The sequence below is a fragment of the Anopheles gambiae genome, chromosome 2 (assembly GCF_943734735.2).
Source record: "Anopheles gambiae chromosome 2, idAnoGambNW_F1_1, whole genome shotgun sequence".
Lineage (NCBI taxonomy): Eukaryota > Metazoa > Arthropoda > Insecta > Diptera > Culicidae > Anopheles > Anopheles gambiae.
In genome coordinates this window covers 112,398,843-112,411,295 of record NC_064601.1, presented here as the reverse complement: position 1 = coordinate 112,411,295, position 12,453 = coordinate 112,398,843, and the positions used below count along the sequence as shown (strand labels likewise).

The 12,453-nt window shown below is 47.7% G+C and overlaps 1 protein-coding gene across 26 annotated transcripts in view; it reads left to right on the top strand.

The window, feature by feature from the left end:
- The window catches only part of LOC1269950 (high affinity cAMP-specific and IBMX-insensitive 3',5'-cyclic phosphodiesterase 8), a 130,486-nt gene that overhangs the window by 107,670 nt on the left and 10,363 nt on the right, over positions 1-12,453 (top strand). For 22 of the 26 annotated variants that reach the window (XM_308604.5, XM_061642250.1, XM_061642255.1 and 19 more), the window contains 4 exons: positions 5,011-5,099; positions 11,550-11,606; positions 11,711-11,910; positions 12,172-12,231. In XM_308604.5, the coding sequence (XP_308604.5) occupies positions 5,011-5,099; positions 11,550-11,606; positions 11,711-11,910; positions 12,172-12,231 (406 nt within the window). Of the gene's footprint in view, positions 1-5,010; positions 5,100-6,906; positions 7,067-9,383; positions 10,174-10,303; positions 10,459-10,483; positions 11,145-11,256; positions 11,313-11,549; positions 11,607-11,710; positions 11,911-12,171; positions 12,232-12,453 lie in introns of those variants that run through there. The other 4 variants (XM_061642251.1, XM_061642254.1, XM_061642253.1 and 1 more) reach the window with 4 other exon arrangements.

Sequence of the window (12,453 nt, the reverse complement as noted above, 5' to 3'; positions counted from 1 at the left end):
GAATTAAGATAGCGAGAACGCTTTTTTTATTGGAACGCATTCTAAGCGATAGCGGGCGGATGGACAGGCGCAACGGTTCTCTGAAGCTTTTCGATGGATTAAATCCTCCCCGTGCTACCCACCCGCTGGTCTGGTCCGTGCAGTAAACCAACCCTTTGCCACTGGAGCTGGAATTTCTCGCTCAATTCCGGATTCTTGTAAGTAGCTCGAGCACCGTTTTATTCAAGATGTTCGATCAGCCGGTTAGCGGGCTGGCAGAACAGGTTCATCTACGGCACTTTTCCTTTTTATTATCAGCAGCGTGGTAAAACATCGAAAGTGGTTGACTGATCGGGGAAAAACAGTGAAACATTTGAGCGTCGTTTAAGATACGGCTGATTGCTTAATGTTCGGGAGCGTTTTATCTGGTGAAATTAAGGCGGAAATTTATACAACAATCTAGAGCCATTTTTCACCAATTATCTTAAGGTAATTTTAAAAACGATATTCGTTTCCATACATCCAGCTAATGTTTATCTCATATTTGCCAATAAAGAGCTGTAATTAACACAAATTAATCCAATTTCTGGATAGTGGAATAACAAACATAAATAAGACGTTAATTAAAGCATAAATCACGTCGCAACGAGATATGTTTGGGTGCTCTGGAGACTTCACTCACATACCGGACTGGATAATTGACTTCATTCATACCACTTTCCCTTTTCGTTTCCCTTGCTGGAATGAAGTTTGAAGAGGTTTAGTTTACTTCCGTCACATTTTAAAATCGCCACCGCCACACAATTCATCCCATTGTGGCCCAAAACAGACACTTTGTGCTACCTTACACACAAACGTTCAACAGTGGCACCGACGTCAAGTGGAACCGTTTATGACTTATGACTTATTACTTACCCGACCCCTTTCCTCGTCTTTTCGCTCTCCAGTAAGTACTTTCGCCATTCCGTGACCGAGAATGGGGCATCGCCGTACGAACCGGACTCGTACTCGGGCAAGTTCAAGCCCAAGGCAAACATAAGCACAGCCGTATCTTCAAAGCCGTATGGCGGGAGCATGCATAAGTCTTTCTCCCCCGGCTTTGGTACGTGGAATAACTCTATTACTCAATGGGAAAGTCTTCACATTTCGGGTGCCACGTGCACACATTTATTAAAGGTCGTTTGGTGCTGGTGTGGGGTTGGCAGGTCGGTTGCTTCCGAAATTCCCGCCACAGCAGTTCAACAGCCTTCAACCGCCCAGTGCTATTGCATGTGGCAATTCGAAGAATGATGCGTACCCTTCTCCCATCGCCCATGGTGTTGCAGATGGCATTAATCGAGTCGCATTGTGCGAGATTATGCTCGCAGGCACGCAAAATTTCTAATCTACCCGCTCATAATTGCATGCGCGTGTGTACGTGTTGGTTGGGGTCTTGGATACTTCGGACGGAGTTGCCTGGAAGCTTGGATCGTGCTCTCTCTCTCTCTCTCTCCGGACGATCAAAAAGGCAAACAATTATGCGTCATTGCATCCGCGAGAAAGAAAGTGCCCACGGCAACTGTACACCTGCCATCTCTCCTCCTATCCATTTCTAGCGATCTTTTGGCTACGAAATCTCACACATTTCACCGGTGCCGACACCACTATCACACGCTTGGTGGAGAGAATGTTAAGCCCACTGGATATTGACGTTGAATTCGAAAACACTCGCACAGGTGCCAAACAGGTTAAACAAATGCCCCCGAAAAAAAACCCCGACTTCAACAAACCTGCCTTCTGTGTGAGTTTCGAGGCAAAAATACAAGACAAACATGGGCACACATGGGCGGCTCTTTCCCTCCACTGTACTGTATGCGGAAAGATGTTCACAATTTTGTCACAAATTTTTGGTAAATATGCAAACTTTCTCTCGTTGGCGGATTTGCCGCATTGGTGACAGTTTTGAAGATTGCCAACCAAGATTTGTGAGATGATTTCTCCTCTCCTCTCGCAAGGAGTGGTCCATTGGCAGTAGGTAAAGCGGATATCTTCTCGCGTCGCTATTTTCGGTGTGGATTTTTACATATTTATAGCAAGATTTGCAAATCATTCGAGATCGGCATGTATGCAAATCGCTCATTATCGTACCAGATCGATCATCCCTACACCTGCGTGTGTGTGTGTCCTACTTCATTGTTTCGTTTTTTAAGGTGTTACTCATCTACCAAAGAGCGATCACAGCGTATCGTAAACAGCTTCAAATACAAGATAATGATATCATAGTCACTATTCATCTTGAGCCGAAATTAAACGAATAAATCCTATTAACCATCTCAAAGCGTTTGAGTGGAAGACACACTAAGCCCAGAAGCTCCTAATTCCATTCATCCCTTCTGGTAGCTCTTTGATGTTTTCGGCGTGATTTACTTCTGAAAGCTCCTACCTCCACGAAGGACGGAATTATCTGTTTCAACAATTGAAGCTCGTCCGTTCCATCAAAAAGTGTTCTTTATCTCTTCTCCCCCCCCCCCCCCCCCCCCCCCCCCTACTAAAGCAATCAGCCAAGAGAGAGAGTTTGCAAAAGTTAATGAAGTCACCGAAATGTCAATGCTTTTGTCTCGAGGCAATGTACAATTAATAAAAGGCTGAGGGTTGGACGCTTCGTTTGATATTGCTGCCGGAGCGGTTGATTGTCAGCCAGTGTTTGTTCTTCCTTTCTGAACAATAATGCCACGTTTTATCTTACGAACAATGTACACACACATTTCTAGCAGATGAGTTTGCTTGCTCAACTTTTGTCAAAGTGAATGTGCTACAGAATCGATCGAGTTGTGATAATTTCCTCGAACAATTTTCCACGTACAGTTCAACCCACCCATCCACTCCACTGTGTGGCTACCGCACATATCTCATCAATAGTTTGGTACGTGCACAAATTCATCTTCACCACAACTGGGCACCAGAAGGCTCGGGAGGACACGGACAGAACGAATCGTACCATCCGCTCGTACCCCTTCAGCCACAGCCGATCGCTTCGATTTCAAACGAACTCTTGTGATTTATCTTAATGATAAATGATTGATTTTGCCCCACAGCGTAGCACGTACCCCGGTGACCGTATGTGAGATGGCCTTTTCCTTTCTCTCTTCCTCTCACTTTCTATCTCTCCCTTCGATGAACCAGTGTCCATACGAGCAAGGATACCACATGCTGGGAAAATAATTTGCTACCGGGCGAGAAAAATAGTTCAACCGTACATCCCCGTTCAATGTTCAATTTCCACTCACCGCTGGTCTCAATTAAAGGCTTCCTTGCTCCTCCCTCGCAAGCCCCGTGCAAGAGCTCGAGCAAATTGTGTTTGTGCAATGTTTGCCATTTTCCATCTTTTCTCCACCGCCCCAGAGTGTGTGGGAGTACGTTGCACACAGTTGACGTACTTTTATTTTCATTTCGATTGCAGTCCCCGTTCCTTGAACTCGTTTCACAGTAATGGGGGTTTGCGTCGAAAACACACGAACTCGTACTGGGGTGGCCACGAACTCGCCCATCGAGAAGGAAACTTTGATTACCAGGGTCATCGTAGGAAAGGTTGACGCACCGCAAGGTGACCAACAAGAGGTTATTTTCCCTGTGTCTGGAGACTAGAGACACCAGCACAAACACCATAATTGCATTCGGTAATAGTGGGTGTGTGTGGCTTTGTGAGATTCGATGAAAGCACTTAAAGCTTACAGATTGTAAAGGGAGAAAAGCTTCATGCTCGATTGATCCGGTTCGAAGGACCAAACTAGTTGGTACATCTCACACGCGCTACAATTGTTTTGACAATTTTGTTCAACTCTTGGCTGCTCCATTCGTGTTTAATTGCTTCTCAGCGTTGAAGTTCCACCGGCCAAAACGGAAACATAACATTCCCAGTAGCGAAAACCCGTTGATTCCCCCCCTTAACAACACACACCGCTGATCGGTTTTGCATTTTCGCGATGATGGGTCACTTCCTGGCCGATCTGCGTGAAGTGCCGACCAAAAGCGATTTGATAATCTTTTTCGCCGCCTCTTTCCCTCACCCAAACCAACCTCTCCGCTTTTTGGACCGGACAAACGCATCATCCATCAATCTGCCCGTCCGCAGCCGTGCGCAAGCGTCCAACGGAGGTAGGTTTTGTTTCGACTGTTGCCACCGCGCTCGCGCTGCCTTCGCGATTTGCAGCAGTTCTCATCCGGCTCATTAATTGAGCCCATCGAAAGCGAAAGTACACGCACGTCGAGAGGGGAAGAGTTGTGGCGGGCAGGCCGGGGTATATCAAGCCATCAAAATTAAGCAACGGGAAAAAAGCTCTTTTCGTGTGTTGTTACCTTTTTTTTTTGCTGCTCCATCCCTCTCATATACACCCTCTTTCGCCGATTCGTTAGTTGTTTTGGAAGCGTTTCGGATGCACAGCCTCACACACACACAGCATGCCGCACGGAGAGGCCAATTATCGCAGCAAAAGAAGCTGGGTGCTCGATCGCTCGATCTTCTTCACCCTCAGTTAACTCTCGGAAAGGCATTTGCATCACTCTCCGTCGCGATGATGGATCCGATTTGATCTTCATCTTGAAGCGGATTGCGTGATGAGATTGCACGCCAGTTGACGGATTTCCACCCCGCACGAGCTCCGCGGTGCTTGAACTTGACGGGGGCTTTTGTCAGGTTGCACTCCCATCCGAAAGAGGAATTCAAACGAAGCAGCAAAAAACAACGTAACAAAACAATAGAAAGAAAGCAAACGAGAAGGCAAAAGAGCACAATGAGAAAACGCAGATTCCACCACTTCCGTTATGACATTGGTTAATTTTGGATGTTGAAAATCGACCTCGACCACAGTGTGATAGATCCGCCGTGAATTTTTCGCTCGTTAGTGCCATGCTTCCCCGTTTCTTTTACTCTGCTAGTTGTACCTACATTTTCCATGCTTTCCATGTTAAAGCTAAGAAACTGCTGTTTTGCACAAACAATGCTTTTTTCTAATATTTTTCGCTCATCTCGTCTCACGTCTCGTTTGCTTGCAGGTGGAACCTCCAGCAGTTCAGGCCGGTACGGCCATCGGAAGTCGTCGCTGGCGTTAACACCAGAAGAGGAACCTCTCGACTCGTGCCCGGTAAGTACGCGATGGGTACAATTGAACTGAGAGTGTACTGGAAATGTGGATATGATCGATGTAATGATCAAACAACTCCCCTTGAGCTAACAATTACATTCAGGAATCTTCATCACTCTCATACATGAGTGGAAAACATTGTTAAACAAGCGCCCAGCACTGTGGTGCTGTATTCAACGCACAGCGTGCCCACAATTAACACATTCTTAACAAAACGTCATCACTTGCTGAATGCTGAAATCTCTGCCATATCGACGTCTAATCGTACCAATTAGTTGCAGTTTTCCTCATTTGTTCTACCAGATTGAATGGGAGTTTGAGTTTTCCGCCCTCTTTTTCGTACGATAGCAATCAGAACGCTTGTTTGAGAGGGTTAGGAATTTGCTGGTTACGTTTATGAGGTACGAGTGAGGTAGTTTCGCTCTAGTCGCTTCCAATTTAGCCAGTCGAACTAGTAACACCTGCTCGGTTCCGACTCAACCCTGGAGCGTTACAATTTCCCACCGCCTGCACCCACTTTAATCAATTTGCCTCGGATGCAAACCAGGGGGGTTTAATATTACGGAACAGTCGGAACGGCAATAAATAACCATCGCGGGACCCTTATTGCCATTCCGCGCCAAACTTCGCATCGATACTTTACTACGAACAATTACGTGCGGCTAGAAGTCGCACCCCTTCTCTCGTTCGATGGGTTTTCCGATGTCTCTCTTTCATTTCCATCCAGGCTGTGAAAATCGATACGTCTATCCTACCACTTACGAGACAGGTCTGCCACAGCGCAGCGGTGCCTGGGGATGGTTGGCGCGTCTTATCGCGCGTGTTATCTGATAATGAGTGTCTACTGCGTACGCACGAGCTGCGTCCGTCCTCCTGGCGTGGCATGGCTTGGCGCGCCCCGATGCATATTCGCCCCGTTTTAATAAATGTCAAGTGATCTCAGGCACGATGTTATATGAGTCAAGCTTCCCTTGTGGGGCTCCATGGACGGCGACGAAATGATAGTAGTGCGCGATAAATAAAAGCCCGCGATGATGTAAACGCGTGCCAATGGAATGTTTCTGTTGTGCGATGTGTGGGTGATACCGGTTTAGAGTAGAAGGAAGTAGTTGCTTTAAAAATATTCTCATAAAAATGGGTCCAAAGACTGCAGACAAAATGTTTACTTGATCCTGATGTAGCCAGGCCTGACTAATACGCCAATAAATCGTATCGTAATCATAGTCCATTGCCTTCAAAACATCAACGATACTTTTTATGACCCTGAACTACATCCAAACCAACCACCCAGCTGGCCGTTTAGTCAGTGCGTTAGTTCGATTGCCTTCCTGAACTACGCACGCCTTCGTATCACCCACACACGGCCATGGTTGAGGCGTCAACACTCGCAATACAGCAGCAGCAGCGCACACTTATCTTATCGCCGGGAGCAATCGACGATTCCTTCGGCCAACAATCGTCTTCTGTTTTGACAATCCAAAGCCAAGCGGCTGTCCCCGATAACGGCCAACTGTCCGTTGGCCGATCGCAACGTTGTCTTCCTCGTCATCTGACCGTGAATGAAGAAGATGTGTCGCTTCTTGGATGACGCGGCCAACAACGGTAGCCACAACGACAACAACAACAACGCTGGTCAACGTGTCTCCATCCAGAGCCTTCCGTTGAGCCTCCCAGAAGTGTGCACTACGTCTGCGACGTCTTTGTGTGGACACCTCGATGGAAGTCGACCACCCTGATAATGCGCGTTTCACACAATCAGCCCCTCAAGAGGGCTTCCAATTAGAAGGCTGCAAGACTTCTTACACTCCACGGACAGCCTCGGTATTACCCACCCACGGTCCAATCAGTCGTTAAGTGGAGCTGGTTAAGTAAACTGCTCGTTGTGAACGGTTGGGAGTCGAAAGTAACGCTTCGTGTGAATTATTGCTATGACACGCCAGTGTGTGACGCGTTCTGCGTAACTGTAGGTGCTTTGCTACAACAATCTCTTCTGACGTCATGTGATTGAAACGGTGCAATATCCTTCCGGAAAAAGTGACACAAACAAACAGTTTATGTGAAAAATACCTCCCAGGAACACTGCTAGAAGGACTGCGACCAACCACCGCAGCCATATTAACTGTCCGTCACCGTCACAAGCGGCACAAACCATCCAAACCACCAGTGTCTTCTATTCAATTTCAACGTCAAGCAGTGTGCAATTTACTACCGACCCTTACCACAAACCCCACCGGGAGGGTTTGGCTGCAAACGCTCATAAATCAATCCATCTGCTCTACCACCTTCACCTGCTGGGCGCACTGCCCCTGTACTAGCGCTAGCACAAGAGTAATTAAATCTAGTGCCGTCCGGTGCTTCTACCAACGGATTTGCGCGCCGGAGTAGTATACAACGAGGAAATATCCTTTCTCTATACAACTCCTACCAGCAAATGGAAAATACCTGTTGTTGCGGTTTAAAATCGGCTGCAGGGAGGAAAAGGAAGCAAGGAGTGTAATTGGCCGGCTAGGAACTATATTGTGGTACTTTTTATGCCCCCTTTTTATCCACCCTCATTTGCTTCGCTGTGTTGAGGAATGTGTAAATGAAATTTAAATTAAAAATATTCTTACCCTGTAGCAGACAGCTTCGAATAGTTTGTACTTAATTCAATACGGGGGTGGAAAAAAGACTATTTCATTTTCCTGAACCTTTCAGAAGCGTACCTTAACGCTCGTCCTTAACTATGGCATGTATTTGCTCAATTATTCTTCCTTTCCAAACGAAAACTATCTGCACCACTTGCTGCGGCTGGGCTTTTCCACCCACCGGCGCAGAGGAATTAAAACTGAAGCAACTAACATCGAGTTACATTCCTTGATTTGCCGACATCGGAGCTCCCACTTGAGTGGGCGGGCGGCATTGAGTAGTAATTTCCTGTACCGCCTATTAAGCTGGGCTGTAAATAGCCTCGGCTTTTCTTTCCTACGACGTTACACCACAGTATTATGTGTGCTTTACTTTAGGTGCAGCAGCAGTAACAGTAACAGGAAGCAGTACAGTTTAGTGTCGTATTTGTTTGATTGGTTCGATTCCGAGGGTAAAAGCATAACGGTTACTATTATTATAGGCAAAAGATGCTTCTTTTTTATTCCTCTGAATAGAATTCCACCAAGAAATGCATAACGAAACGAACATTTTCTAACAAATTTGCCCCATTTCTTGCCAAAGATAATAATTATCTTCAAGTGGTACACGTCGTGAGTTCGCACATCGTTACACCCTAGTCGTCCATTTGATGACTCGTGCGTATACTCATCTTTTCAAGCCCAGCCCACGCGGGACGGCCGCTTCCAAGATGCTACATGTTGTATCTAATCCTCCGCCAAGTGGCTCTAACTTTGCCGTTTCGCTCGTTTGCTCAGCTCGCCCGCACATTCGTACATGGTTGTGAAGAGGTTTGCAGTAGAAGTCTAAAAATATAGCAATTCAATTGCCAACAAGCAAACTCGGAATGGTCTGGTGATGGTAGGTGATGGCTTTACTACAGGCAACGCAACGTATCGTACCCTAAACGGTCTTTAATCGTTGCACGTGGAGCTCTCTTTACATTCGAACGATGATTCATCACAACGCTGGGTGCAACTGGGAACAGGGAACCGCCAAAGACTGCAAAGAGTGCAAATTTGACCAATTACAACCACTGATTAGAGGCAATCCATCAACCGAACGTAGGGTTTTGGGATTCTGGGCAGCGGGACGGCTTCATTGTTCGGTGCATGAATTTGCATTCTAGCGTTTCAATGATAACGAACGAATGGCGCCCAGTTTCGCATGTTAATGCGACGTACTGAGGGGTTGTTAGCGGTAGCGGCATTCGATGCAGTACGGGTGGCAGCTGTACCAACCACCCCTTTGCACACCTGGGAAATCTAGCAAACATGCTTCGGCTTTGTTGTTTGCCCGCATTGGATGTCGGGATGGGGGGAAGCGCATTACTTGCGCAATCCGAGCCTCGAAAGGCCGCATCCAGACGGCGAGAGACCCATCCAAGATTCGACCGGTGAGATATACCGCATGCATAAATCAAAGGCGCTTTCCTCTCACACGTCGGTCAGCCGAGGAATGGAAATGCTTCAATTCAGTAAAAAAGCCCCGTTTTTCACATTGATTGCAATGCAGTGATAAGGTGGACAGATACAGGCCGACATTACAGTGACCGACAGGGATGGCATTCCATGTAACGATCGAATCGATCTGAGTGACTATTTTTTTGGTTTTTTCTTGTGTGTGGTTAAACTTTAGTGAGTGTGATTCTACGTACCGTGGTGTGTGTGTTTTTCTTTTTCCCAGATCTTAAGTATTGAACTTGAAGTGTCCAAAGCGATTGATTGATAATTGATTTCACGTAGTGTTGAATTGTGTAAAGACTTTCCCAACAACGGTGAGAACGTTCCCGTCCTGAAAAGTGAACACGTATTTCCACCCAAGCAAAGCTCCCTTTTTTCCACAACGGCACAATCAACTCACTCAAGTGTCGAGGCAAATATGGACGTTGCAAAATAATTGGAAATGCTAACAGAGCGTCGGGCCGTTCTTCTCCTGTGTGCGTGCCTGCCCGTACCTCGCGCCTTGAGGCACTCCCGTCTGTGAAGGGTTATGGAAGATTGTGCCGAACGCGTCACCGGCTGCTTCAAGATGAAATCCTTCTTTCGCAAGTACCAGAGCAAGAGCATGGAGTCGCTGTGTAAGCCCGCGCCAGCCGTGCTCACGGTGAAGCAGCTAGAATCGATGCCCCAGGCCGAGCGTACCCGGCCGGCGCGCCGTTACAGCCTGGTAGGGACACCGTCGCCCACGGTATATGTCGACGAGCGGAAGACGACGGAGCGTATATCTTCCACCACCGTGCCTGCGGATGGTGAGCCCAACGGTGCCCTACCAACAGCTGGCCCTTTGTTGGCGCTGGACACGGCGATGAAGCCGGACAATGGAACATCGCCTATTACCGGTCCGAAACTAACGACGGAGCTTATCAATTCACCTGAGCCACGACGGTCGCTTCCGTTGGAGCGCGTCCAGGCCGTACTGGGCAGTGGTATGGTAGTCTTTTTTCCCTTTCCCTACCGTTCAATGTACCAATTTCGGTTGACTTTATGCTGCATACTCTTCCTTTTCATTGTTACACTCACTCTGTACTGCACGATGACGAATTCACGGACGCGTAGTAGTAGATAACGGAACTGAACACAGAGTGTACCTACGAACCAACTCGACCCCCATCTTTCGGCCCAGGTCTTACGGACGCCGATCGAACGGACTGAAGGTGTTCCGGTTTCCCGACATTATGGAAGAATCGGTTTTCGCGGAACAGACGACGACAGTAAGTAGAGAATGTCCCCAAAAGCGTCACACACAAACACACAAACTATCCGATGGACATCATGGGTTGTGGAGTGAGTAGGAACAATAGGATCCATCTAGTAGCCCTGGAAAAGGGTTTTACCGTATCTGGGCTCGAAAGCTGTAGACATCTTTGAGCAAGAACAACTGACATCTGTCATAGCAACCGGTGACAGCGTCGCCTAGTACCCGGGGGAAGAAAAAAAGATTGAGTGCCTTTCTGCGCGTTTTAAATTGTTCCTCCAGCCGGGGCCCGTGTGCAGTTGGCGCTCGGTTTGAAATTCTTTCATTTCTCCGGTATCTTCCCTGAGTGACTTACTGTGAAAAGGCTCGCACGCCGCCCCACCATGGACATTTCCAAAGTGTTAATCCGTCAGCTGAGTGCACGCGAATGGCGCCGGTTTGTTGCATTTCGAAGCCTGCCGGCCGACTCCATCGATCCGGCCTTCCGGCAGCAGATACTGGCCGATTACGATGTGCACTTTTACGAGTACGGCGAGCTGGCAGCATCGTCCGCACAAGAGGTCGTCTCGGCGGACACGGTAACATTTGCCGTGGGTGAACCGACGGCGGGATCTAGCCGTCCACAGCAGCGTTGGCCGGAAGGGTCCGACGGGAAGCAGCGCCAATTAGTCGAGTCGGTGGTCGAAAGCGCCTCGCAGGAAGGTTGTTATTTGTGCAGCATTAACCCCGACCGTAGCCGGTTGTTTTGTTTATCTTCATCACGGATTGTATTGCCAATTCTGGGTCGCTTTTTTCTGTCTCTTCCCTCTTCTAGATGTGCAAGATACAATCCTTCCAACTCTGTCGGAAGAAGAAGCTATCTTTATAGAGGTATATACGTTCGGCCCCTCCCCATTTCCTTGTACTTCAATATTGGTCAACAGAGAACGGACGGATTTGTTATGGGAGTGTTGTTTATTGCCACGGTTATATCCACATTTCTAAGTCATGGGTTGTGTGCGGCTAGCCAATTTGCTTGGAAATAACTCCCAACAGAAGCGAACGGGCAGCAACGAAACGAGCGTACATTGCTAACATCCTCTTGCCTTTGTTTTTACCCACTTTCAGAGACTAGTGTCGGATCTGAAGTTTCCCAACCTGCTACCACCGAATCCTGTGATTAAGGTAATGCTCACACCGAGAGAGGGGTGCGGATCCCCTAACGCCGGGCCAGTGGCTTTGCAAACAATGCGCGGCATCATTTTACCCGCTTCCTGGTTCATTTTCAGATTTTGATTGCCTTCTGCAAGAATGATCCCGTGTTCGAAGCGCTGGTCAATGCCAGCCATCGGCTCAGCCTGGAGCCAACGTTCGTCAAGTCGGCTGAAAGCGCCATCGATGCGTTCCAAAATCCGAGCTCGGGCGGCCATCACATCATCATCGTCGATGCGCGATACCCGCGCACGATCGAGGCGGAAGCGCTCGGCAGGTGAGTGTGCCTAAATGTAGATAATCCGCACTGCACGCTGTACAGTGCTGACGAACACAGCGCCCAGTGTTGTCCAACACGGGATTTTGCATGAATGGCTGAACGTAGCGGTCGCTGTATTATGGATCATCCATAATGTATCATTCTTGCACGCAAAATCTCATCAGAGCTCGTTCCTTTATACACGACAGCACAGCGTGATGTAAAATTATTTCCTAAACGGTACTGATGATGTCAAATTTTCCACCCATTTTCATGCAGGTCAATTCGAAATTCGAAGGGTAGCCAGCATACAACAATGGTTGCGGTAGTGAAAAAGAGGTAAGTGTACATGTCACTAACAACAGACGATCCTACCCTGTTGACGTCCATCATTAGTAAGCTTCAACCAAAACTGGGATCATCATAATCACCCTGTACGATAAATGGCTGAGCTCTTACCACCGCTGTGATATCAGACCGACTTGCGAAACCGAGAATGAAAAGGCTTTCTTGTGAAGATGAAATTCATTTCCAGCACAGTGCCACCGGACACTCGTTACG